The following is a 26908-nucleotide window of genomic DNA, read 5'->3' as shown; positions in this document are numbered from 1 at the left end:
AACATTCTTTCAGCCCTCATTATTACAAATGGATTTATTAAAGGACAATACCAGACATAACCTAGACAATTCAAATATATACAATGTTACTACCATTGCAAAATAGGATATACAGTAAAACTTCAGGTTTCAGAGTAGCAGCCGTGTTAGTCTGTATTCGCAAAAAGAAAAGGAGTACTTGTGGCACCTTAGAGACTAACAAATTTATTAGAGCATAAGCTTTCATGAGCTACTGCTCACTTCATCGGATGCATTTGGTGGAAAAAACAGAGGAGAGATTTATATACACACACAGAGAACTTGAAACAATGGGTTTATCAGTAAGGATAAAAAAGCTGTAAGGAGAAAAAAGCTTATGCTCTAATAAATGTGTTAGTCTCTAAGGTGCCACAAGTACTCCTTTTCTCCTTACAGTGTGTATGATAAACCCATTGTTTCATGTTCTCTGTGTGTGTATATAAATCTCTCCTCTGTTTTTTTCCACCAAATGCATCCGATGAAGTGAGCTGTAGCTCACGAAAGCTTATGCTCTAATAAATTTGTTAGTCTCTAAGGTGCCACAAGTACTCCTTTCTTTTTAGTAAAACTTCAGAGGGTCAGAGCTTTACAGTCAAGGATTCTACTGGTCAAAGGAGAATATTTCCCTTCCTGTTCCGCCTCTCTTGAACAGATGATGATCTGACTGCATCTATAAATGTGCTGCCTACTAGTTTGCCCTCTTCTAGTGCATTTTTTCTGACAGCAGTTCCAGGCTGTATCTTCCAAACATGAAACTTGGAGCCTGACGATAATACTTAAAATATGTTGTTCTTCCTCTTGTGTCTTATAATCATGTCAATCACATCTTATTTCCATTAATAAATCTCTTAATATTGCAGTATGAGCTGTTGGGTAGGAGTGAAACTGCTGTGAGAGAAGAGATGGTGCATCTAGCAAATTACCTGGATAGTGTAAGTTAAAGCTATACTGTGTCTAAATTGGCAATAATATTGAATGTTGTAGCCTTGCAACTTAAATATTTAATTTCATAAACTGACCACCTTGGTCTGTTTTCTTGTCAGAATCCTGTTAGGCAGGATCAGGACCTGGTTAGTAAGTAGATGAACAAGGGAAATCCAGTGTCCTGTTGGAAGTGATGTTGATGATTCAGTGGGAAGCACTCTTCCCTTGGAGTGACCGTTTGTCAGGGTTCCCTCCTCACTTTGAACTCTGGGGTACAAATGTGGGGACCTGCATGAAAGACCCCCTAAGCTTATTTCTAACAGCTTAGGTTAAAAGCTTCCCCAAGGCACAAATCCTTCCTTTGTCTTTGGACGGTATTGCTGACACCACCAAGTGATTTAGACAAAGATTCAGGAAAAGGACCGCTTGGAGTTCCGATTTCCCCCAAAATATCCCCCCAACTCCCTTCACTCCCTTTCCTGGGGAGGCTTGAGAATAATATACCAACCAATTGCCTTTAATAAAAGTACAGACCACACTCTTTATTTTTAGGACACTAAAATCAACCAGGTTCTTAAAAGAAGAACTTTATTATAAAGAAAAAAGTAAAAGAAGCACCTCTGTAAAATCAGGATGGAAGGTAATTTTACAGGGTAATAAAAAGATTTAAAACACGGTCATAAAAGATTTCCCATCTAGGCTCAACTTCAAAGTTACTAAAACAGGAATAAACCTCCCTCTTAGCATAGGGAAAATTCACAGGCTAAAACAAAAGATAATCTAACGCATTTCCTTGCCTTTACTTACAATTTTTGTAATCTTAGATGCTTATTTCAGGTAGGGGTTTAGGAGATGTTTTTTTCCTGCCTGGTCCCTCTCTCTGTCCCGAGAGAGCACAACAAGAGAGCACAAACAACCCTTCCCCCGCCCCAGATTTGAAAGTATCTTCTTCCCTTATTGGTCCTTTTGTTCAGGTGCCAACCAGCTTATTTGAGCTTCTTAACCCCTTGTAGGTAAAGGAGGGATTTTATGCTACCCTTAGCTGTATGTTTATGTCACTGTTGAACCAACATCATCTCACCGTGGAGCTAGAGGGAACGGTAAGGTGGTGGGAGTATTTATTTACCAAGGATTGAGGTGGATTCTCCATAACTGGAAATCTTGAAATCAAGATTGTTTGTTTGTTTTTATAAAAGATATTCTTGAGTTCAACCACAACTATTGGTTTTGAAACAGGAATTAATTCAGGGAAGAGTGATGACCTGTATTATCCAGGTGACGTCAGACTAGATGATCACAGTTGTCTCTTCCGGCCTTAAGAACTATAGGTCTGTTGTGCTCTGATTTAATTTGACTTTGGTTTGCTGGGGACATTATTGGTTCATGTTCAGGATCCTTTCTATTTGTCTATCTTTGTTTTTTCTATAGCACCCTATCACTGTGGTGTACAGGCACTAGTCCGTTAGCCCACTAAAATTTATTAGCAGGACATATACAATTTGGAAAACTGACATTCATATTACATCGGAAAACTGAAAAATTAGATTTTGGCACTGTGATTATATATAATATTAAAAAACAATTTATCCTTATGGCATGCTCAGAACTGACCATCCTCAGCTTCGCTCTGCATTCCCCTTTTCTTTGCCTTTTCAGATGTACATTATGCTGAATATTCGCATCATGCTGGTCGGCTTGGAGATTTGGAAGTATGAAAACTTGATTAGCACAGACGGAAGTGCAAGCGATGTGCTGGGGAACTTTGTACAGTGGCGAGAGAAGAATCTTGTCACGCGTCAACGACATGACAGTGCCCAGTTTGTTCTGTAAGTGCTGGGAATCTTTTCCCCCATCCAGAAATAATTTTAGGAAAGGGCTTTGCCAGGAGAGTTTGCTTGCTTGTATTAACATGTATCTGCAGACATAAAGGGTTACATTAAGTGACGATTCCATGGTAACGGCTTTACTATGAGCAGTTAGAAACAATCTGCTGCACGTGGTGTTTACTGAAGCAGTGAGAACATTCAGCACCAACTTGTTTCATCTTTCAGAAGCTTCCTCTGCCACCCACTAGAAGACAAACATCTGGTTCTTGACAAATAGGGATATCGCTAAAATTAGAGGTTCAGAGTAGCAGCCGTGTTAGTCTGTATTCGCAAAAAGAACAGGAGTATTTGTGGCACCTTAGAGACTAACAAATTTATTTGAGCATAAGCTTTCGTGAGCTACAGCTTATGCTCAAATAAATTTGTTAGTCTCTAAGGTGCCACAACTACTTCTTTTCTTTTTACTAAAATTAGAACAATTTTTGGGTTGTTCCGAACTTGATGCTGCTTAATTTCTCTTATTACAAGGCTCACAGCTGTGGGTGACTTCACAGATAAGCCTTTGTCACATCATTTATTGGATAGACTTGTAATCTAGGGCTTTTCCCTTGAAGACCCTTGGAGTGTTGAATGTTGTGGTTTAATGGAGCACAAGCTGTTTCTGTAATCAATGTCCAGAAGCTAGTTACATGGTTTGAGCCCTACTGTGTAGAATTAGCTTGTTTCTCCATGTCACTAGCACTTTTGCATCATTTCACTATTAGCATCACTTTCTTAAGCTGGAGTTTGTTTAATATTTGGAAGCCACATGTGGGACATTCTTGTTACTAAAATAATCTGTAGCATACTGTACTGAGATCACATGATGTAGGCTTGGTAACTTACAATGTGTCAGAAGGCAGTTTGGCAAGTAGCTCCTTCCAGCAAATTTATTTCATACAAAAAAAGCTTGATATGATAAAGTTTGATATTAAGACTTCACTGTACTCTTGCCTGTTATGCAAGGTTAAACACTGTACATATTGTACTATTACACTCAGACTTTTTACAAGAATGTTGGAGAAACAAAATTTAAAGACCCAAAGGGGAAGCGGAGGAAAGGGAAATTAATGGAGAATAACAAAGCAGCCACTACAATAGAAACATAAAGAAAAAAAATAGGGCTGGTATATTACTTACATTTATAATTTGGGGTGGAGTGGGCATTGACTCTCTCCAAATTATATGGTCCCAATTTTAAAAAATAAACCACCGTCTAAATAAATGCATGGTGTTAATATCCGCCATACTTTCATGGCACTGTACTTCCTGTTAGATAATTGAAAGCAGAAGCAGTATCACTACTGCTTTTATGTGGCACAGAAAGATGCACTGAGCAGTTGCACAGATGGTCATTGTATTGTAGGCTGTCATGCCTCCAGCACAGTTATGTTGACTCTCTTTTAATTTTTTTCTTTCTAATGTGCTCTAGGAAGAAGGGGTTTGGTGGAACTGCAGGAATGGCCTATGTTGGAACAGTATGCTCCAAAAGCCATGCAGGAGGGATTAATGTGGTAGGATATCTTTAATACCCCTTTAAATAAAACTTTAATGTGAACTCTGTATCTTTAATATCAAAGGAGACAATATTAAGGATCTGACTTAACCTCTAGAAGCGAGAGAATTCTTACTAGCTGCTGCTTTCTGCCTCCTTTTAACTCTCCCCTTTGTATACATACTGCAACTCAGAGTCCTAGATTAGGTCATGTCCTAAGACTTTAGGAGCTGACAGTGCCCTTCCTCTGCAGGCAGCATTGAGTATCAAAGGCCTTGCTCCTTTCTGAGAGACACTGAACACCCATATCTCTGGTTGAAGTCAGTGGGAGCTATGGGGTGGTTGTTGTGATTGGATCTACACATTTTACCCTAATTGTGAGCTCAACTGTAAAAAGTGAAAGTTCAGAAAATGTCACAATAACTTGTACTAACATGCTGATGGGGAAAAGGTGCAAAAAAGGGACAGACTGAATCAGTCCAAACAAAAAGGTATTTTGGTATAATTCAAGGACATTGTTAGATCTTGTCTAGTAAACAAGAACAGTATGAGACCGGAAATCAATTCACCAAAATTGGTGTGTCGGAAACTAGACCTAATTGGTGGGGGCCTTAAAAAAAAAAAAGAGAGAGAGAGAGGTTGCTAGGGAAAGTTGGCTAGCACTGGGCTGGCTGACTGAAAGAGAAGAGGAAGGAGCGAGCTTCGCCATCATGGCTACCAACTCAACTGTATCCTCGGGCCCCAGCCTTTCTTTTTCCCAATCCTGAAAGATGTCCTGACCAGCCTGGGCCAGAAAGAAGTAGCCAGATGACTTGGCCACCTCCATCAGCTCTGGCTGAATCCCCAACACCCCCTGGGATGTGAAAGTTTGTCATTGACCCCTCCCCCTGTGTGTTCTTTTCCTTCCCCACCTTATGCCTTCTCTTTTCTGTCTCTTTCCTCTTTTGTTTCATAAGTCTGGCTTAGGTTGCCAAAACTATATTTTGAAATACTGCTGTAAGCCAGTAACCAGAAAGAAGCAGCTAAAAGCAGTGCTGTAAACAACCCAATGCTGGTGCAAAATTGCCAGGTCTCAGAGTGGCTAATAAATTGAGCTGGACCTGTGTTTTTCCAGCCTTGAAGTTGCAAGTGAAAGACAACACCAAAGACAGAAACTGCATTTTCTATCTTTGCTGTTCTTTTCTCTCCCTTCGTTGTGTTTTGTTTTGCCTTCTAGGAAATGGGACTGGGACTTTAACAACAACAACAACAACGACCGCTCCAGCCCATCTAATTAACTTCTTTTTTCCCCCCAAAAAGGACAGTTAGTTATTACCATTTTTCATACTATCTGAAAGACTGTCAAACAAGGGGTTTTTTTCTCTTTCTAAAAACTTTACCCAGCTTAAAGGAAGAAAAAAAAGGAATGATGTTAAAAGGAATGTCGTCTTTAATACTTCACATTTCAAGTGCTTTAACTGTTTTTCTTTCCTTTCTGTATCTTTAATAAAAAATTAGAAGGACTTCTGCAATGGTACTGAGCAGGCTGAGGTCTCTGTGTACCCCACTCTGAACCTTGTTTAATACTGTTTTAATGTTGACAGTGCCTGGTTTGTATTAACACCTTTCACTCTTTGGACCCATATATCCCATCTAAATTAATACAGCAGAGTGCTCCCTAGAAATCTATCCCCAAGTCTGTACATGACCTTTGGATTCACAAAGAGCACTCCCAAATCAGAGGGCAAGGATTTAACTAGGCAACTATCCTGTTGCATGAAAACTGCAATGTAACTTCAGTATCACTGTTGTGAAAATTAGAGATTCACAGCACTATGACTGTGAGAAACTAAAGCGATATGCAGATGGGGCTTTTCAGCCACTCCACAAGCAGCAGCAGGAGCAGATTTCAATAAGGAGTCAATTAACAGAACTCCTCATTTAGACAGTTTGCCAGCACCAAAGTCATCACTGTGCAATCTCACTTCCTTGGAATAGTTACAGAAAACTTGCACCAGAGATACTCAAATTGCTGCTTGTGTGGTTATGAAGGAGGTGTGCATTGGTCTGGGGGTGAAGAAAGGCAGTTGTTTAGTTCCTGGGCTAGTAGTGCAGTGGCGGCTGATCTGTCTAATTCTGCAGGGGTAGGTGTGATACCACTGGTGTAAACAGCAATGCCCGGTGCTCTGGAACTTTAGCTGTGCCATAGTGCAGACGTGGTGGCAGATGGATACCACATGTGTTTTTAGTCTAACTGGTGTCACTCCTGGATTTATAGAACAGCCTTGTAGCTGCAGTAGGGTTCAGTTCCTCTGTTAGTGCTCATGCACTTCAGTCTCTGTGAGCTTTACATTCAGGTAGCTTCTCTACTAACAATCACAATTGACACTAAATGACACCCTTGAGGTTTTGTAATGTGGATACCTGCCCAGTGGAAATTGAACTGGGATCTCCCAATTTATTTCAGTAGGCAACTAAATTAGCCATAGTTGCCTTTCAAACTGTTGACTTGGAGCAGAGATCTCAAACGTTCCCATAATATGCACCAGATCTAATAGAGTGAAGATGACTCCGCCCATCCATGATCACATGACATCTCTGGGACTGGTGTATATGGAAAAGTAATAGTAAGTTATTCGACATAGTTGGCTTCTGTAATGCTGTGTAGCAGCTAGAAACAGAGAAGAGAGAACACTGTGTGACAGACAAGTAGGTGCTCCACAGGCCACCACAGTTCCTGGACCAGAGCTAGAGAACCATTAAGCTAGAGACACAAGGCACTATATTCTATTACCAATCTACTGGTCAGCTATGGTACTTGTAAAAGTTAGAAAGCATAATCCATCTAGGTACCCGACTCTGAAGATCACGTTAATGCAGTGACTAAAGCTGCTACTAAGTTTCGGAAGGGGCTGGGGGAACATGGGCTTCGGTCTAGTACAGACACGACGGTAATTCCACTCTCTCTTTGTTTTGGCTCTTGTGTATTTGGGCAAATCAGTGTGCAGATGTTTGCATCAATTGTTGCTCACGAGCTGGGTCATAACCTGGGAATGAACCATGATGATGAAAGAGTTGTCAGTGTGGAGCAGAAAACTGTATTATGAACTCTGGAGCATCGTAAGTAACTTTCCTTTATGCCAGGTTGGAGGATATGTTCACAGATGATGAACAAGATTTATAGGACACCGTTACTATTGAAAACATTCTATAAACAGCTAATTAAATTTCACAACATGCTTAGGAGGAAAGGCAAATATTAGGGGTTATCTTACACATGAAGTTAATGCAGAATAATCTAAGATGTCCACTTAAAGTGGACTAAGCTCACTGCTACTCCTGATGGCATTCTGCACCAAAATTATAATTCTGCCACACAGTATTTTAAAATTCGGCAAATTTTATTTGTCAAATAATGGGAGGCTCCAGCATGGCATTGGGGAGCACAGGCCACTGTGCAGCTCCCCTCCCCAGAACATGGACTTAACGGGAGGCTGCACCCAACCCTGACACAGCGCAAAGACCGGCCTGCCCAGAAACACCCCAGGGCCCTGCCCTTCTGTGCCACATGCACCAGGTGTGGGCAGGCAGGATCAGCAAGGCAGGATCCAAGTGTGGAGGGCTAGTGTGGGGGGAACCAGGTGTGGGTTGAGAAGGTTCTGTGTGGGGCAATCTGGGTGGGGTGGCTCAGTGGGGGATGCAGGTGTTTGGGGGGGGGATCTGGATTCACAGGGGCCTTGTGGAGGGGTCTGGGTGGCAACAGTAATGGGATTCTGTAGGGGGTCCAGGTGAAGTGGTTGAGGCTCAATGGGGAGGTCTGTCTGTGTGTGTGTGGGGTGGGGGGAGACAGAGCTTGGCAGGGGGGTCTGGGTGTGGTGGAAGCTCAATGGGGGCGGTCCAGATGCTTGAGGGAGTAGGGCTCAATGGGGTGGGGATCCAGGTGCAGCTTGATTGGGACTCGGTAGGGTGGGATCCTGGGTGTCGAGTGCTCGTTGGATGGTCCAGATGCTGGGGAGTGGGGCTTGTCAGGGGTTCGGGGCATGGGTGTGTTTGAGGCTCAGCGGAGGGTCTGAGTATGAGGTGGAGGCAGATGCGGGAGTCAGCCTCCCGGTACAAGTGATCCCCCCCGCTGCAGCTGAGGAACAATGGAAGGAAGCTGAGGACAGCTCCTGCAGTGGGTGAGAAATCTGGGGGTGTGTCTTCGGACACAGCCCCAAATGCCGTGTAGGGGAAGAGGAAAGTCAAGTCGCTCCCCAGTCCCAAGCTGGGACAAGCAAGCTGAGCCCAGTGCAGGTAGGATGCACCAGCTGGGACTTTCCCAGTCCCCATTCCCAGCCCCACAGTGATCTATCACTCTGCCGGCTGCCCTAGGTACCCGAAGCGTACTGCTGGAAAGGGTCATGAATCCGCTCTTGTGGCTTCCCTTTGCCTCCCTGTCAAAAAGTAATTTTCTGTGGGGTAAGCAAAGAAATCTGTACGGGACATAAATTCTGCGCATGTGCAGTTGGTGCAGAATTCCACCAGGAGTAAAACTGCACAAAGGCACTTTTAGTGGCAGAATACGAAATGTCCACATGGGGAGCTAGTATGGAATAGCTTTGCACTTTAAATTCACACCCTAGCATCTTTTCATTAGCTTGCTATGTGGACAACCCTATATTATCCTTGGTTTGGGAACTGAAAGGTTACATGACTTAACTCGGAGTTCATGGCTCCCAGACCTTGTTTAGATGACACCTATTCCCTTGTATATTTTTCTGATTTTGACTCTGTTTGTTATTTTGTCATCAGGAGGTTATTATAATTGAAACTCATGGTACTATTTAATATTTTATTAAGGGGTGGTCCATTTTCCTTTAAGTAAAGATTTTGCTTTATGAATGACAGAAAGATTTATGTCTCATTCCACATTTAGAGTATCTTTAATATATTGTCCTCATCTGTCTCTAGCTGTTGGCTCTAATTTTTGCTAGACTGACTCTTTATAGCACAAGAATGCTGGTCAAGAATAAATCCTAAATAGACGTAGTGTAAAGAATTGCTAATTTATTCTGTTGCAGAGGGTCCAGAAATTTCAGCAGCTGCAGTGCAGAAGACTTGAGAAGTTAACTCTGAACAAAGGTGGACAGCTGCCTGCTTAATGTTCCCAACCCCTGATTGAAACCACTATAGCATCCCATTTTGTGGCAACAAGGTTGGTGGATGCTGGGGAGGAGTGTTACTGTGGTTCACCAAAGGTTAGTACTGGGACAGTTCACCAATGTTGCTCATGTGATTCTATGTTAAACGCAGTCTGCCTGCATTGCTGCAGGGGTGCAGATATGATTTGTTTATCATTCACTAAATTACTCTTACTACTTTAATTTACAGAATGTGAAAGTGATCCGTGCTGTGAATCAGATACTTGCAAACTCCGAGCAGGGGCTGAATGTGCGTATGGCGACTGCTGTAAAAAATGTCAGGTAAGAGATCCCAGGATGGTATTGGAAGAATCTCATGTCTTAAAGCATTCTCCACTGACTCTGAGGAAAAAGGCGTGCCAGGCTTGATTAGTGGGTCCAGGAGGGAAGTAGTCTCTGTGAGCTGGGAAGACTTTTGCATGTGTCCAGCACAAAAGTGCGACTTCAGCAAAGTGCATGTTCAGTCTGTTAGGCCGTTTTTGGATTTATTTGCAGAATGTATATTGATGTATAGCTTTTTACATCTTCACTTGGGATTTTATTTTTCCTTTTTCCTCCCCTTCCAGGTTCTTCCAGGAGGCACTGTGTGCCGGGCAAGTACCAATGAATGTGATCTCCCAGAGTACTGCAATGGGACCTCCCAGTTCCTGTCAGCAAGATGTGTCTGTTCAGAATGGGTACCCATGCCAGAATGATGAGGCCTATTGTTACAATGGGATTTGCCAGTACTACGAATGCGCAGTGTCAGGATATCTTCGGCTCAAGTAAGGATGATGATTGTAACATTTCGGAGGGCCAGGGCTAAAAGAGAGAAAACACCCGATTTGTTTAACGAATATGGATTTTTAGGTTTTTTTAGTCTATAAGAAAAAAACAGATGGAATTGGCAAAGGATTTTAAAACTATTTCTGGCATTTATGGCAAATTAACTCTATTGTCCCATGAAATTCATTGCTGTGCTGTGGATTCAAGTACTACTAATTTCCTTGTTATGATACACTCATGTTGTCAGATTGTATTATAAGGCTAAATCTATTCATCAACACTTAATGTCCAGCTAATAATAATTTTTTCTAAGTGACTGTATTTTCTCTCAGTACTGTTAGCTTGGAACCTGTCTGGACCAACAGTTTACCCATTTGTGTATTTGGTCAAGCTTTCAGATTATTCATGCTGCAGATGTGACATGGGTTTTGGGGCTAGAGAGAAGTATGTGCACAGTGTGAGATGCTTCTCTGACTCTCTGTTAGCTGACCTAGTTCCCCCCTCTGTCTTTGCAGGAGCAAAGGCTGCCCCTAACATTTGTTTTGCTGAAGTGAATTCCAAAGGCGACAGGTTTGGCAACTGTGGGTACCATGGCTATGACTACAAAAAGTGTTCCAGCTGGTGAGTTGGGTTAATAAGGGAGGGAATGTATACAGGTATCATTCAGAAAGTCTCCAAAAATCCCATTCAGAGGCCTTAGAATTATCCCGCGGTCAAATCTTTATACATAGCACAGTTTGATAATAGAGATTTGTCATAGACACACACTACACCCATAATCTACCTTCACTAATGCTTTGTGTGTCTTTCAAAAAACCAAAATAGAGTAGCTTAGAAAAGTTCTTTTAAAGCCTTAAATTTTGAATCTGGTTATTGGAGCTTCGGTACAAATACATAAATGTACAAAAAATTTCAAATTATTTTATAACTCTATTATAATATTAGTCTTTACCTAAATGGGCATGAATTTTCAAACAGTTCTTGCTGTAAAGTTTATAAATTAATGTATAAAAAGAGGCATCTTGGAAATAACGAACCTGCATTTTATTGTTCTTTTGCCACCCTAAGCACTTTGAATAATGGTGTCATGTAGACATGCTCTTTCGCTGACTTTTTTTTCATTAGCTACATAATGGTGGTGCAGGGTGTATTGCTTTTGTTTGAGGATCACAAACTTTTGCCAAGAAAAGGGATAAATCCATATCCTCATTGTGGTTTTAGACTGATGCACAGCTCACTCTTGTTCTGCTCTTCACTTCAGCGTGACGTTAGTATTTGGGAGTGTATCTCATCTGATCTTTAATAATCGTCCATTAGGAAAGGAAGGCCAGAAAGATCCTTTCCTCTATACGAGTTAAACACCAGAATCATAACAGTCGTTAAATTGTACTATTGTTGTAGGAATGCCATGTGTGGGAAGCTGCAGTGTGAGAATGTGAAAACTATGCCTGTTTTTGGGATTGAACCTGCGATTATTCAAACCCCCATCAGAGGCACTACATGTTGGGGTGTGGATTTCCAGCTAGGATCAGATGTTCCAGATCCTGGAATGGTGAATGAAGGCACAAAATGTGATACTGGAAAAGTAAGCAATAACAAATTAATAACTTTAAAATATTCCTAGGAAAAACCTAAATGAGTTGTTAGATGTGTGGTATCATTTGCAGCTCCTTGTTTACATGCATACACATACATATTAATTCACCTTCATGTTGGTGCATGCAACTAATGCCAAACTTAACAATTCATTACTTCCCCATCTCCTCCTTCCCCAACGCTAAATGAGTAACACTCTCCTTGGAAATGGACTCTGTGAATAAATTCCTTTTAAGGAAAGTTCTTTTTAGAAGAAACAAAAGCAAGTGTTAAGTTTGGTTAAGACCCAGGATCTCTGGAAATCGGTGATTAAGAAGAACTAGCTATACAAAAACTGCTTTTCAGGCAATGGGTGGAAATTCAGGTCTGCATCCATACATTGTAATTATCAAGCTGGCTGAAAAGGAGAGAGAACTATTTCCTTCTATAGTTCAGCATAGGGGCTGCACCCAACTCTTCCCCGGCAATGGTATGGTACCTTGCTATCTGTACATTTGTACCATGGATGATTCTGATACTACTGCTCTGTATTAAGACCTTGTGGGAATGATTTTAGATGAAAATGCAGCTCATTTGCAGCAAACCTTATAAATTCCTTATTACAGCAAACAAGTTTATATCAGTCTTAAAGCTTCCAGGGTGAGAGAAGAGTGTGCATTCTTCAAGTGGTGTGAGCTTGCCGTGCAGCAGTAATTGAAGGTAGCGTGGAAGTAGTACAGGCAGTGAACTCATAAACTGAGCAAGAGTCCAGGGTAAAACAGGTGTTGGAGAACGGGAAGGGAGGAGGTGTGGGAGGTGATAATATTAGTTAGTCCAAAACCATCTTATTTGGATTGGGCGTACTCTTATGTCTTTTTACTTCCCTAGATCTGTAGGCACTTCCAGTGTGTAAGTGTCTCTGTTCTGAACTATGACTGTGATGTGGAGAAAAAATGCCATGGACATGGGGTAAGTCAGGCATAAAGGTCCCTTTCTATTCTGATCCAGCCTGGTCTGAACGTTCCTCCCTGAAAGTCCTGCAGTATTTCTTGGGTATTTCTTGTATTGGGCAATATCGTTTTCTCGGGATGCTCTTCAGTAAGACAGCTCAGATTCGTAGATTTTTAAGGTGTTATCAGACCACTAAATCATCGAGTCTGACTTCGTTTTATGGAATTTCACTCACCTCTGTATTCAGCCCAGTAACTTGTGTTTAATAATTAGCTGTTTTAGTGCTATAAACCTTTCATTGATATCTACCTAAAGAATGTAATTAACACAGGGGTGGGCAAACTATGGCCTGGAGGCTGCATCTGGCCCTCCAGATGTTTTAATCCGGCCCTCAAGCTTCCGCGGGGAGCAGGGTCTGGGGCTTGCCCTGATCTGGCACTCCAGCTGGGGAGCGGGGTAGGGGGCTTGCCCCACTCTGCGTGGCTCTCAGAAGCAGTGGCATGTCTCCCCCTCTGGGTCCTGTGCGTAGGGGCAGCCAGCGGGCTCTGCATGCTGCCCCTGCCCCAAGCGCCACCCCTGCAGCTTCCATTGGCTGGGAACTATGGCCAATGGGAGCTGCAGGGGTGGTGCCTGCGGACAGGGCAGTGTGCAGAGCCGCCTATCCGTGCCTCCATATAGGAGCCAGAGGGGAGACATGCTGCTGCTTCTGGGAGCTGCTTGAGGTAAGCACCGCCCAGAGCTGGCACCCCTGACCCCCTCCTGTGCCCCAAACACCTGTCCCAGCCCTGATCCTCCTCCTGCCCTCCAAACCAATCGGTCCCAGTCTGGAGCACCCTCCTTCACCCCAGCCAGAGCCCTCACCCCCTCCTGCACCCCAACCCACAATTTTGTGAGCATTCATGGCCCACCATACAGTTTCCATACCCAGATGTGGCCCTAGGACCAAAAAGTTTGCCCACCCTGAACTAACAGAAAGCTGTTTAATGTAGAAATGCTGCTTTTTGTTTGAAAGCCCTAAAGGGCGGGCTTTATTATGCAAAGTTGCTTTTCCGTGCAGTTAACATGAGTCACCTTGATGTTCCATCTTCGCTGGCTATTAAATAATGTGAGCTGAACAGGTTTTAAAACCTGTTTTAATACAATGTTTTGTCTGGCTAGTATAACCCAAGCATTACTGTTGACAAAACTGTTTTTTTTTTTTTTAATACAACTGTTTATAGGCTGCCTAGTCCAGAAATGATTTTGTTTAAACAGAGTTTTATAAAACAGAGTTTTAAGATTATTTATACTTGGCAGGTAAAACAGTGTTTAAACAGGTTTCCAACCCCGTGTGGCCAGCATAGTTTGATTACTATTGCGGATGGACACTGAAGGAAAATAAGACGCAAAATTTTAACAATGAGGGTAATTAACCATTGGAACAACTTCCTAAGGGATGTGGTGGATTTTCCAGCACATGAAATCTTTTAGAAAGGTGCTCAATCTTGATTTTAAAAAATGCTGTAGCTCACCCACAAGTTCTTGGGCTGGATGCAGGAATTACTGGGTGACAGTCTCTGGCATGTGTTATGTACAAGGTCAGACTAGATGATCACAGCAATGCCATTTGGCCTTAAAATCTCTGAAAACCTCAGAGACTAATTGTTACAACTTAGATACACACTTACTGAACAAAAATAAATTTATGTATAAAAATGAACATTATAACGAATTTTTTAAAAAGTTTTGAGAAATGTCTGCCACTATCTCACTAGCTACATAACTATAACCCTCGTCATCGAAGTGGAAGTTGCCTTTGTATTAATAAGCATAGCACTTGCTGCTGAAAGTGCAGTTGTCTGGTTCAGAATAGGCATGAGCATGCAGAACTGATTGGAAAGCAGGGACTTTCACATTGTTAGAAGAGAAGTTCTAGTACTCTGGGTTACTGTAACAGCGGCTAAAGCTTTTGAAGGGCATGGGTTTGAGGATTTTTAGTTCTTTTTAAACTAAACTCCTCGTCTACATTGCAACTGTTTTTGCCTTCTCAGTCCTTCTCCTATTTAATCAGAAATGTTGGTTTATCAGCAGATTATGTCCCCGTGCTTCACAAATGTATAGTAAACAGATAACGTGTTTATAATTTATCTCACAACCTTCCTTTGCTACAGTGTCATTTGCTGCTGGAATGACAGTCTTGGAGGGGGTGACTTAGAGGCTGTGGGAGCATTTCACAACCTACTGCTGCACCAAGGACAGCTTTCAGTCCAGTACAACTGCTCTGGTTTTAAGATCACATTGAGCAGGTTGTGGGGAAAGATTCTGTGTATAGAAACGAAGTACTAGTTCTTCTTCAAGTGATGGTCCCTATGTGTGTATTCCATTGTGGGGCACACATGCACTTTGAGACCAGACACTTCATGCTAGTAGTGTGCATTGGTCCACGCCTCTGCCTCCTTGTACTCTGAACCAAGAGCATTAGGGGATGCCCTCCAATTTCTCTCTATTTGCCCTCCTTCCCCTCTGCTTCGTATCCTATCTAGAGTGATTTGCATTAGAGAAAGGAACTGGAGAGTTAGTTGGTCCGTGACTTCTTATACCCTCTGTTTGGAGCACAAAGCTGCGCAGGGTGTAGGTGCAGACCAATGAACTGCCAAGAATTTTTCCAGTCCCCGACCCACGAAGCCCATGTGGACCCCACCGTGCAATACACATAGGGACCATGCATCTCAAAAAACTCTAACGGCAAGGTAAGTATCCTTTCTTTTGATGCAGTAGCTGTTTTTCAGTCAGTCATTTCCCTTTTTTTGGAACCTTCTGTTTTAGAAGTTGAGCTGTAACCTTTGAAGACACTTTGCAACATTTCCTCTGCCAGTTGCTGGATCAGTCTTATGTGGAGTTACAGTCACAATGGCAGTAATATGTGGGTTTTTTTTGTTTTTTTTTAATTTAAAGGTGTGCAATAGCAACAAGAACTGTCACTGTGACTCAGGTTGGGCCCCTCCCTACTGTGACACGAAAGGATACGGAGGAAGCATAGACAGTGGACCTCCTTATAATGGCAAGTAGTGATGAGGTGACTTCAGGGCAGCATGCCCTTCGTGCTGTTGGTGCTATTTGGACAGAGTGTGCAAATACAGTGCCTAGTTGTCTGGCTGTCCTGGGAAATGAGACTGGCTAAAGTGCTGATGGTTGAAACTGCAGTGAGTTTTCTTTCGAGCACAAGAGCTTAGGCTTTGGATCTTGTAGTGCTGGAGACTTCCGTCCTCTAGAATGTTGGAAATCTTGCAATCCCAGCTGTTTTTAGATGACTTCTGTCATCCTGGGCCAAAATCTTTCAAGAGTAGTTGTGTCCAAACTGGAAGTGGGGACCCATTCCAGTTTTGAATCCAACCTAGAACTAAAATTTGTAAGGAGGGGCCAATTTGAATCTGTCGATTCCAGTCTATACATTCAAAACGTGAAGGCCTGTTTCTAGAAATAACGGCAGATAGAAATAGCTGTTTTACGTACAATGGCATGCACAGTCTGAGTAAACACCCATAATACTTGGGCGGGGAGGTGTTTAATGTTCTGTTTCCTGCAGGCATATATACCTGCAGTGTCAATGTGTGACTTACGCCTCGTGAAGGGGGGTTGGGGTACTGTGCACAGCATACTACATTACCATTTAATTAGCATTTATCATCTGTGTGCAGACTGTGTTTCGTGTTGCACTAAACATATATAACACAGTCCCTGCCTCAAAGATCTTATGGTCAGTTTAGTATGTTTTTTGGTTATTGTTTTGTGAAATCTCTCTCCTGGAGGGTTTAGACAGACATGGGTTAGTGTTTGGAGCCTAGCAGAAAAAATATGTCTTTAGGAGGGACATGGATGATGAAAGAGTGATAGTCTGGTGCACTGGGGTTGGGAGGGCATTTCATGTGTAAAAGAGACTATTGGAAAAAGAACTGAAGAGAGTTGTGAAGCTTGCTTGCTTGCATGGCTGGGCAAGGGGAATGTGGTAGGAAACAGGATCCAAGTTGTAGCCTGGGGCAGACTGGTGCAATACCTTCAAGGCAAGGAGCGACCTGATATGGTAAGCAATGGGGAGCCAGCAGAGAGAGAGATGAGGACAGGAGTGACATGGTTTGCAATAGGTCAGGAAGATAACATTGACAGCTCTTTTGGATGGAGTAATAGGGGTCTAGGGGAAGTCAGTTGTAGTTACTGAGCTGAAAAATCACACTCTAGAGTATAGAAAAGTGTCTGAACTATCAGGAGGGAAAGGAAGGGGCATAAAAGCTCCGTGTGGAGGGATGGACTAGTGACCTCCTTGAGATCCCTTTGAGTCCCACATTTATATGATTCTATGACTTTTCATAAACTGTTGTGGAGAAAGATGCCACAAGCCTTGGGGACAGCCTGGATGAATGGAGAAGGGGAGGATGACTCTAAGGTTGTGAACCTGAGCTAAGGGAGGATAGTGGTCTTTCCCACAGCAATCAAGAAGGGAGGATGTGAAGAGGATTTGAGGGGAGTGGGGAAGAGGGGAGCTCTGTATCAGCCCCATTTAACTTGAGCTGGTGACAGGCCCTTCCGGATGATACATCGAAGAGAGTCTGTTACTACTATATTACTGTGCTACACTATTATAACACAGGGATATTGGAGAACGTATGCTTTACTCTTCTTTGACATATTGTCCCTTTTGAAATGACCACCAAAAAGTAATACTTTGGGCACGCACACAATTATACTCAACTTTAGCTTTTCTTTTCTACAGAATGGAGGAAAATTGTAGAATCAGTCCTATCAAAACCCAGCGCTATTGCAGTGCTTAGTAGTGATAGTACTATGAAAACTAATTCTGTCGGATTTTCTTTCTCACCCTCTCCCTACCAGACAAAGACACCTCCTTGAGAGATGGGTTGCTGGTATTCTTTTTCCTGGTTCTTCCACTCCTTTTAGCTGCTGCTGTGGCACTTGCAAAGAGAAAGGCGCTGAAGCAATGGTTCAGGAGAACGATATCACACTGTCATCGGTAAATAGATTTCCCACCCCCACCCCTTATGCTGATATTTCATAAACTGACCACAGAGTCCTCTACAGAAGACGATTCCAAAGAATTGAGTGTCAGTAGTCCTGAGATGTAAACCTGAGATCCCCACGAGTGGAGATCAGGCAGGTTTATTTCATGCGGTTGCAGTACAGGAGGCAAGTGACCTGATAAAGAAATGGCCTGAGGTCCATTGATAAGTGTCATTTGATGTTTTCTGGGCACATTCTTTGGACAAAGGAACATTATTTATCTATTCCTTGGAAGAGAAAGGCTGACAATCTGTCTGGACATACGCACCTGTAAAGAGTGACATAGATTTTACTGACGAATTTAGGGAATAAAATAATAGTTTTTAAACACACACTTAAATCCAGCCAGTATGTATCTATAAGAAGTGTCATAACATGTTGATGATGATCCTATTGAATTATAGTAAGATGCTTGACCAGTCAATGTGGTCAATACAAATCTAATTCCAGATCACATACAAGCGTGCCAACTCCAGCTCCTCGCACAGAGACAGACCCAGGAAACTTCCAGCGGAACATGCCTTACACTTCGAGGAGTGTACCCATGGTAGGTGAGACTTGCTTTTTCTCACTTCAGTCTTGGAGAGCAATTATTGTCTGTTTTGAAAGTAATAGAGTGGATAGAAGGTTGAATTGGTAAATGGATAATAAAAGCAAGAATTACCAAAACTCTCTCCTCTGTTTTTTCCACCAAATGCATCCGATGAAGTGAGCTGTAGCTCACGAAAGCTTATGCTCTAATAAATTTGTTAGTCTCTAAGGTGCCACAAGTACTCCTTTCTTTTTGCGAATACAGACTAACACGGCTGCTACTCTGAAACCATCCAAAACTATTGCTACCTATTTTTGGTTGGTGGGTTTTTGTTTTGATTTTTAAAGCAATATAATCTAGTTTCTCAGCTTTTCCCCTCTTTCCCCCCCCCATGTGTAATGTATACATTGTAAGAAATACTAATGCCTATGCTTGCTGTAGGACCTAAAATTTTACAGTAATAGCCTTTAAATTATATATAGGCTATGCATGATGAATCCCTTTCTTATTTGTTTGTACTCCTTATGGTGCTGTATAACCAACCAATAATAATGATGAGGAAGATCCTCTGAAGCCCAAAAGTTTTCAAAGAAGAAAATGTATAAGTAATTCCAAGTATAGTGCATTATTGATATTGCAAAGCTACAGTAAAAATACCAGCTTGGAAGCACAACTGAGAGATTGCAGTCTCATTAAATGTTTAAGATCTATATAAAATGTGCTTTAAAATAGAGATGGTACATACTAACATCTTGTCTAGATTTTTCTACTGAGCTGTAATGCACTCCTACACCTAATTGTGCCAAACTATTAAAGGTGACTGCAAAGTCTTAAATCAAAATATAGTAATGTTGTTCTCTTTTTGTTACATATCACATCAGACTGTTGCTAGGAAATGAGATTATTTTAATCAGGAGGCTTTTATTTTAAACAAAGTAAAAGTTTTTTTGGGTGGTGGGAAGGACTAGGATTAGATGATTTAGTTTTATCCATTAAACATTTCTCAAGCAGCAACCTTCTAAAGCACATCAGGATTTGCCATTTTGTAACATCAATAGATAGGCCAACTACATATTGAATGTAGTAACTTACTATCTGTAGTAGAAAGGGGTGTTGCTAGTGAAGAAATGGATTATTTTCTTAACTTCTTAGTAGTTAAATTTAAGGGAGGGGGAATGGGACTCTTATGGTTTATGTTGCTTAAACTGTCTTTGAGAGCCAACTGGAAGTGCATTCTCTGAAACCATAAGCAGTCTAGAAAGTATTTTAATTTGTCCCTGATCAGCACTCTTTCATTTTCAATGTGGCTCACCATACCCAGAGCAGACTCATCTGCACCTCAGGTTTCCCCTTCTGCATTATCTCCATTTCAGAGAGGGGTAAATCAAAGTACCGTTAAATGACATAGGGTCATCAGAGTCTGTCTCTTAGATAGAGAGCCACATGTTCTTGATCAGCATTTCTCTATTTTCAAACTACAGTACTCGAAACTTCTGTCACTTTTAAGCTGTCCGGAACTGACTTAATGCCATTTAGCTGATGAGCATGAAATAGCATTTCTGTATTTCCCCATTACATCTCCAGATCTGCTAGTGAGTTGCCCAACATTCCAGAGAAATTACTAAAGAATAAAATCTTCCTCCAGTTCCTGTTTGTGTGTTTTTTTTTTAAATATCTGATGATGATCTTTATTTCTCATAGGACATGCCAGCAAACAGATTCACTGTGCCACCTTATGCTGTTAATCATCATCAACCAGCTTATCACCAGCCTTACAATTATCCTCAGCCACACCAGGAGCAGCAGCAGTATAAGATACCTGCAAGGTCTGTAATGACAATTTTGTTTCTGGGGAAAATCCTTTATAATATATATCAGTGCAAATGTAAAGTTGAGAACTTGAGCACACAATTTGGGGAAACTCATAGCTTGTCATTCTGACTCTAACCCTGTCTTTGGATTCATGTGTGTAAGGCCTTTTCTCATATCATGTATACACCAAATAATAAAGCTACACATGTGAATGAAAGGGCCACAATAAAAAAGGGGTGCAATGAAATTTATAAAACATGTATGTTCTCTGATGACACCTCTTACACTCTTGATGGTAGGTACATTATTACAAAAAGTGTGGGTGCTTTCTATCAGCTTTGAGCACCAGTTTTATCTTTGTTTAGTTTCACTCTAAAAATATATAATATATACACAACTTTTTTGGTTTAACCATTTATTTAAATGTAAAATGTTGTATTGATGCATGTGTCCTTAAAGTGCTAATTAATAAAGCACAAACAGACACTTGTATAAAATAGTTTGTACTGTGTAGTAATTTGTGTTTTTAAATTGGTTTTGGTAGAGGAAAAATTCACTCCAAAATGCTTAATTAGGGAAAGCAGTGTGACTTGGGAAATGTTAGAGGCTTCATATAGTATAGAATAAAAAAGCCTGTGCAGAGAGAGAGCGTTAGATGGGAGTCATTAGTGCAGAAGTGGTAGCTGAAATTATGGGAAGGGGAGAGAGAGCAGGAGGAAGAGGGATCATTCTCTATCTGCATTTAATGGATGTAATAATCTAAACTGACATCTTTGTCCCCTGTACAGGCCGCCTCCACCACAACAGAAAAACGTACCTCAGGGACGCTATTTTCCTTCTCGACCTGCACCTTTACCTCCCATATAGTTTTTAGTTTTCTTTTACCCTCTCACGAGATGACCTGTTCACTAAAACCAAGCTGAAATTCTTTATCCTTTTTGCATCAAATGGCCCATGCTATCCCAGAGAGCCGTCATTCTGCAGTACTGGATATGGAAAATGAGATGGAAACACAAGGAATGTAAGATATTAAACAAAGATACCTCTACCAAAGCTACAGGAACGGAATACATCAAGTCTGTTCTTAGCTCCGTGTGTGAGTATTGTGGCTTTGCAAACTGAAGTTGGACTATCCAGTTGGAAGTGGATCAGTCTGCAGTAAAATAATTTTAAAGTACAGCACTTGGGAGTTACTTTTTGTTTCCCCCATCTTATGATGAGACACAATCATTAAATATTCCATGTAGCTTATTGTCTTTCTATATGCATAATGAAGAGTAAAAACCTATTACCCGGGCAGGTGTCAAAAAATGGAACCATGAAAATCAGGCCACTTGATTTTAACAAAATATTGTTTACATGTTCTTGTTTTGCCTGGACTAGAAACCATTATTCCTGTATATACAACTAAAGGCACAAGTGAAATAAGATGTCAGTATATTTTGAAAGGAAGATGAACTACCCTGTGAACTGTATCATAAGGTGCTACAAGTACTCCTTTTCTTTTTACCCTATGAACATGTTTGTGTATATGTTTTTACTGGTGTGTTTAATATAAACACACTTTTTAAACAACAAAGAAAATTTTAACTTCATGCTGACTGGCACTAAGACAATAAAGGATACTAGGGCAGTTAATTTAAATGTTTTTTAAAACACAATTTTAAGTAACTAGACCAGAAACCTCTACTAATTTACCACTAATACTTTAAATGGGATATTAAAATAAAGGTACGAAAAATGGTAGCCTTTTCTTGTTTAAGGAAGGGAGTGCTCTTGAGTTTTGATTATGTTATAGACAGTCTGACAGCAAGAGACATTGCAAAATATTAAGAGGAATGATGCGTATTGTTTATGTAGGCCCTTTGAGAATTGTTTGAGCACTTTATACCCTAGCACCCTGCTGACCCCAATGTACATAATTTTAACCTACTTTTCAAACTTTGATTTTAGTGTCAGTCAGGATGTTGACACTGGCTAAAGCATGTTATTTTTAAAATCCAATTTAAATCTGTATCTGAAAAAAGATGCTTGGATGTCAGTTGAGGTATGTTAAGCAAGGTGAAGTTGGATTATGTTCCACTAGATTATGTTGACCCAGTGTCGATGCATGACTGCCACGATGATGTGTTACACAAATTACAGAAGGTGAAAAACAATTACTGTTAAAAATAATGCTAAGCTTTCTCGTTTTCATACCACTTAGCATAAACTCATTTTGTAAATTTCTCCATATTTGCCAAAAAATCTGTGTATATATTCTTATATAAATATATATAAAGTTTGTATTTGTAATAATAAAATACTTGAACTACTGTGGTTCCCCATAAACATAAAGAATAAGATTTAAACGCTATTAAAATATGTACAAGTTTATCAAAAAGATATCGCAAGGTGGGTTGTTTGTTTTTTTTTAGGATTTTCATTGGTTTATTTCTCTTCTCTCTCATGGGGGTTGCCTATCTAAAGTTATCCAGGCTTTCTGTCTGCCTAAGGTACGCTTCTTCCCAGGTCTTTTGTAGACAGTTCATGACATGAATGACTCAATGGACGGGGGAGGGGAATTTCAGTTAGGAAAATATCACTAGAGAAAGGCCTGCTTAATTGTATTTAAACTTGTGAATGCCTATGCTCAACTGTGTTAAAGTGTGTGCCTGTAATAGGAAGAGAGTTTTCCCATTCTAGCCTACCCTGAGCAGTGGTATTATAGCAATTAGCAATATTAGGTGCAGAAGAGGGCAGTAATGCAATAAAACCTAATTCGGAGATCACTGTTTTTATGGAAATGAAGTAGCTCCTCAAATCTTAAATACAGGGTGACTATTGAAGATGACTTCTGATTTCATGCTAACGCTTCGCCCTCTGTTCAAATCATATTCGGAGCAATCAGAACTTCTGCCTTAGTCTTGTTTGTAAAGTGCACGTGTCTCAACCTTTGCAGTGCACAGGGGGTCCGAGCGAGGACCGGGCGCGGTGGAGGCGCAGTTGCTTTCCTAAGGGCTGAGCTCCACGGAAGGTGCTGCTCCTGCCGGGGCTTGTGTTGGTTGGTTTGTTTTTTAACATTAAAGATCCCAGTTTTGTAAAAACCGCTGCCTCGCGCTGCCATGCCTCGCTCGGGCGCCCCGCCCCCGCCCCCGCCGCGCGCCCCGCCTCGCGCTCGGGACCCGCCCTGCCCCCGGGCCTGCCCGTTACCCGCCGGCCGCGCGCAGCATGGGGCTGGGGCTGCGCCTGGCGCTGCTGGCGGCCCTGCTCGGCGGGCCCGGTGAGGGCGGGGGGACCCGCGCTAACCCCCCCCCCGCGCTACTCCCCCGCCCCGCTCCCCGCCACCTCACTGCCCCCCGCGCTGCCCCCCCATCACCCCCGCCCTGCTCCCCACCTTGTCACCCCCCCGCGCTGCTCCCCGTCACCCCCCTGCCCCGTCACCCCCGCGCTGCCCCGCCCGATCACCCCCTCGCCCTGCTCCCCGTCGCCCCCCCGCGCTGCTCCCCGTCACCGCCCCGCCCCGCCCGTCACCCCCGCGCTGCCCCAGCCCTGCTCCCCGTCACCCCCCCGCACTGCCCCGCCCGGTCACCCCTCGCCCTGCTCCCCGTCACCCCCCACGCTGACCCCGCCCTGTCACCCCCCTGCCCTGACCCCTGTCACCTCACGCTGCCCCCGCCTGCTCCCTGTCACCCCCACGTGCTGCCCCCCGCCCCGTCACCCCGCTGCCCTGCCCCTACCCCGCCCTGCCCCTGTCCCCCCCGCTGGCCCCCGCCCCTTCACCCCGCACCCTGCTCCCTGTCACCGCCCCGCCCCCTGCCCTGCCATCCCCCGCGCTGCCCCGCCCATCAACCCCCAACCCTGCTCCCTGTCACCTCCGCACCATCACCCCCCCACCCTGATCCCTGTCACCTATGCGCTGCCCCTGCTCCGTCACCCCCCGCGCTGCTTCCCGCCCTGCTCCTTGTCAGCCCCGCATTGCGCCCCGTCACCCCCCCGCCCTGCTCCCTGTCACCCCCCCACTGGCCCTCCACCACGTCCCCTGCACTGCCCCCACAGCCCCATCACCCCCTTCACTGACACCCCATCACCTCCTTAGGGGAGATCCCCTGCGCTGACTGCCCCCTGACCCCCTTCAGCCCTTGTCTCCACTCTGTTGACCCCCACAACACCATGACACCCCCTATGCTGACCCCCAACAGCCCCGTCAACCCTGTGCTGACCTCCATCACCTCCCCAAGGGAGAGACCCCCCAGCCAGACCTGCACTGCCCCCCACAGCCCTGCACCCCACAGCCCCCTGCACTGATCCCCCATCCTCCCCAACGGAGAGACCCCCCTGCGTTGAGCCCGCAGTTCCTGATCAACTCCTGCATTGCCCCACATCATCCGTTAAGGAACAGACCCTCCTTGCACTGACCCCCTCACAGACACCCCCCCCCCAGCCACCCAAGAGGGAAGATCCCCTCCACAGTCACTGACCCCTGCCATATAGTCACCTGCTTCACTGCCCCTTCACACAATCACTCCAAACTGGGAGAGATGCTCCCTAGTTACCTCCACTAGGAGAGAACCCCCGCTTCCCCTAATGTGAGACTCCCCCACAGTCGCCCCTGTCAGGGTTCCCTCCCCACTCTGAACTCTAGGGTACAGATGTGGGGACCTGCATGAGAGACCCCCTCAGCTTATTTCTACCAGCTTAGGGTAAAACTTCCCCAAGGCACAAACTCTTTGCCCTTGGGGGTACGCTGCCACCACCAAGTGATTTAACAAAGAATCAGGGAAAGGATCACTTGGAGTTCCTATTCCCCCAAAATATCTCCCCAAGCCCTTAACCCTCTTTCCTGGGGAGGCTTGAGAATAATATCCTAACCAGTTGGTTACAAAGTGATCACAGACCCAAACCCCTGGGTCTTAGGACAATAGAGAAATCATTCAGGCTCTTAAAAGAAACAGAACTTAATTAGAAAGAAAAAAGGTAAAAGAAGCTCCTCTGTAAAATTAGAAGGGAAGCTAATGTCACAGGGCAATCAGATTTAAAACACAGAGGATTTCCCTCTGGGCAAAAACTTTAAAGTTACAAAAAGAAAACCAGGAATACGCCTTCCTCTCAGCACAGAGAAAATCACAAGCCAAAACAAAAGTAAACTAATGCATTTCCTTGCTAGTACTTACTAATTCTAATGGAGTTGGATTGCTTGCTTTCTTGATCTCTCTCCGGCAAGCACACAGAACAGACAGACAAAAGCCGCCCCCTTCCCCCGCCCCCCGAGATTTGAAAGTATCTTGTCCCTTTATTGGTCCTTTTGGTCAGGTGCCAGCCAGGTTACCTGAGCTTCTTAACTCTTTATAGGTAAAAGGATATTGTGCGTCTGGCCAGGAGGGATTTTATAATACTGTATTCAGGAAAGTTGTTACCCTTCCCTTTATATTTATGATAGCCCCCAAGAGAAGAGACCTTCCCAGAGTCACCCCCAGCTGGGAAATATCCATCGCTTAGTCTCCCCACAGCTACCTGCTTCACCAACCCCCCGCCCCCCTGGATACTCTGAATCCAGGCAAGATTCCCCCCTCCCAGCCATCCCCACACACTGATACTGCTAACAAGGAGAGATTCCCCCTCCAAAGTCACCTGCTTCACTGAGCCCCCTGTCCCAAAAAGCCCCCCCCAAATCCTACACCCCTGGGGGGGGAAGGTGAGTGAGTGAGTGTGGAGCTAGAGCAGAGTGGGAGGGAGGACTGGAGTTAGTGGAGACTCTTTAACACAGGCTGGGAGTTATTTATTGCAGTGCCAGTGAAAGAGAAGGAAGGGTGGGAGGATTCCGATGGTATAAATAGTATCGCACCCTCCATGTTCCTCTCTGACCAGTGTGTCTGCTTCTCCGACAATTCTCTCTCACTGTATTCTCTGCCATGCTGGATGACAGCTGATCGTCTGTAAAACTGTTCTCTTTAAGACTGCTTCTGATGCAGCATTTATATGAAAACTTAACTAATGATAACTAAGGCTATGTGTACATGTACAGCAGTGCAGCGGTAGCAATGCAGCTGCGCTGCTGCAGCACATCTGGTGAAGACACTCTATTCTGATGGGAGAGAGCTCTTCCATCGGCATAAAAAAACCACCCCTGCAAGCGGCAGAAGCTGTGTGGACAGGAGAGAAGCTCTCCTGCCACTAAAGTGCTGTGCACACTAGTGCTTATGTCAATGTAGCTTGTATCGGTCAGGGGTGAAATATTCAACCCCTGAATGACAAATTTTGCCAACATAGGCAGTACTGTAGACACAGCCTAAAGTGAGGGGCATTGGAGGATAGATAGCTGTTTACTGATTTATAGATATACATTTTCAAAGCAAATATATTTACCAAGTGGATAATTTGAATGTATCTTTCCCGCACCCATCATTTATCTTTTTAGGCCCTGATCCTACCAAGACTTACACGTGCTTAATTTTTGTTGCATGTAAATCTTTGCAGGTTGATAAATTCTTTGGGGCAGGAACCTATTTATGTCTGTGCTTGTACAGCCCCTAGCACAGTGGAGGTTTGAATCTGATTCAGATATTTAGGTATGTTTGTAATGGTATTATTAAATAAAAATAATAACTAACATATTTCCCTCCTTTAGGTTCTCAAATATTTTTGCACATCACAGATCCACAGAGGATATCCTCAAATATAACTGAAGATCTGGTACTTGTAGTTAAGGAATAAGTTGTTCCCTATATATAATTAGATATTAAATTATATAACCTAAATATGTGCAGATGGAAGTACAGTG

General features: G+C 43.2%; 1 protein-coding gene and 1 pseudogene across 1 annotated transcript in view; both read left to right on the top strand.

The window, feature by feature from the left end:
- Positions 1 to 22712, top strand: part of ADAM9 (ADAM metallopeptidase domain 9) — a 51272-nt gene extending 28560 nt beyond the window's left edge. The window contains 20 exon segments of the mRNA XM_043503126.1: positions 879 to 950; positions 2599 to 2768; positions 4240 to 4321; positions 7269 to 7353; positions 7356 to 7401; positions 9342 to 9438; positions 9440 to 9475; positions 9477 to 9522; positions 9652 to 9743; positions 10028 to 10108; positions 10110 to 10196; positions 10198 to 10225; positions 10742 to 10847; positions 11628 to 11811; positions 12690 to 12770; positions 15687 to 15792; positions 17619 to 17757; positions 18255 to 18351; positions 20038 to 20162; positions 20937 to 22712. Of these exon segments, the coding sequence (XP_043359061.1) occupies positions 879 to 950; positions 2599 to 2768; positions 4240 to 4321; positions 7269 to 7353; positions 7356 to 7401; positions 9342 to 9438; positions 9440 to 9475; positions 9477 to 9522; positions 9652 to 9743; positions 10028 to 10108; positions 10110 to 10196; positions 10198 to 10225; positions 10742 to 10847; positions 11628 to 11811; positions 12690 to 12770; positions 15687 to 15792; positions 17619 to 17757; positions 18255 to 18351; positions 20038 to 20162; positions 20937 to 21015 (1839 nt within the window). The 3' untranslated portion in view covers positions 21016 to 22712.
- Positions 22713 to 23358: 646 nt separating this feature from the next.
- LOC119848557 overlaps positions 23359 to 26908 on the top strand; it is a 36381-nt pseudogene continuing 32831 nt past the window's right edge.

This window comes from Dermochelys coriacea, chromosome 26 (assembly GCF_009764565.3).
Source record: "Dermochelys coriacea isolate rDerCor1 chromosome 26, rDerCor1.pri.v4, whole genome shotgun sequence".
Classification (NCBI taxonomy): Eukaryota; Metazoa; Chordata; order Testudines; family Dermochelyidae; genus Dermochelys; species Dermochelys coriacea.
Note: the sequence above shows the minus strand (reverse complement) of the source record. Positions and strands in the feature narration are given on the sequence as shown.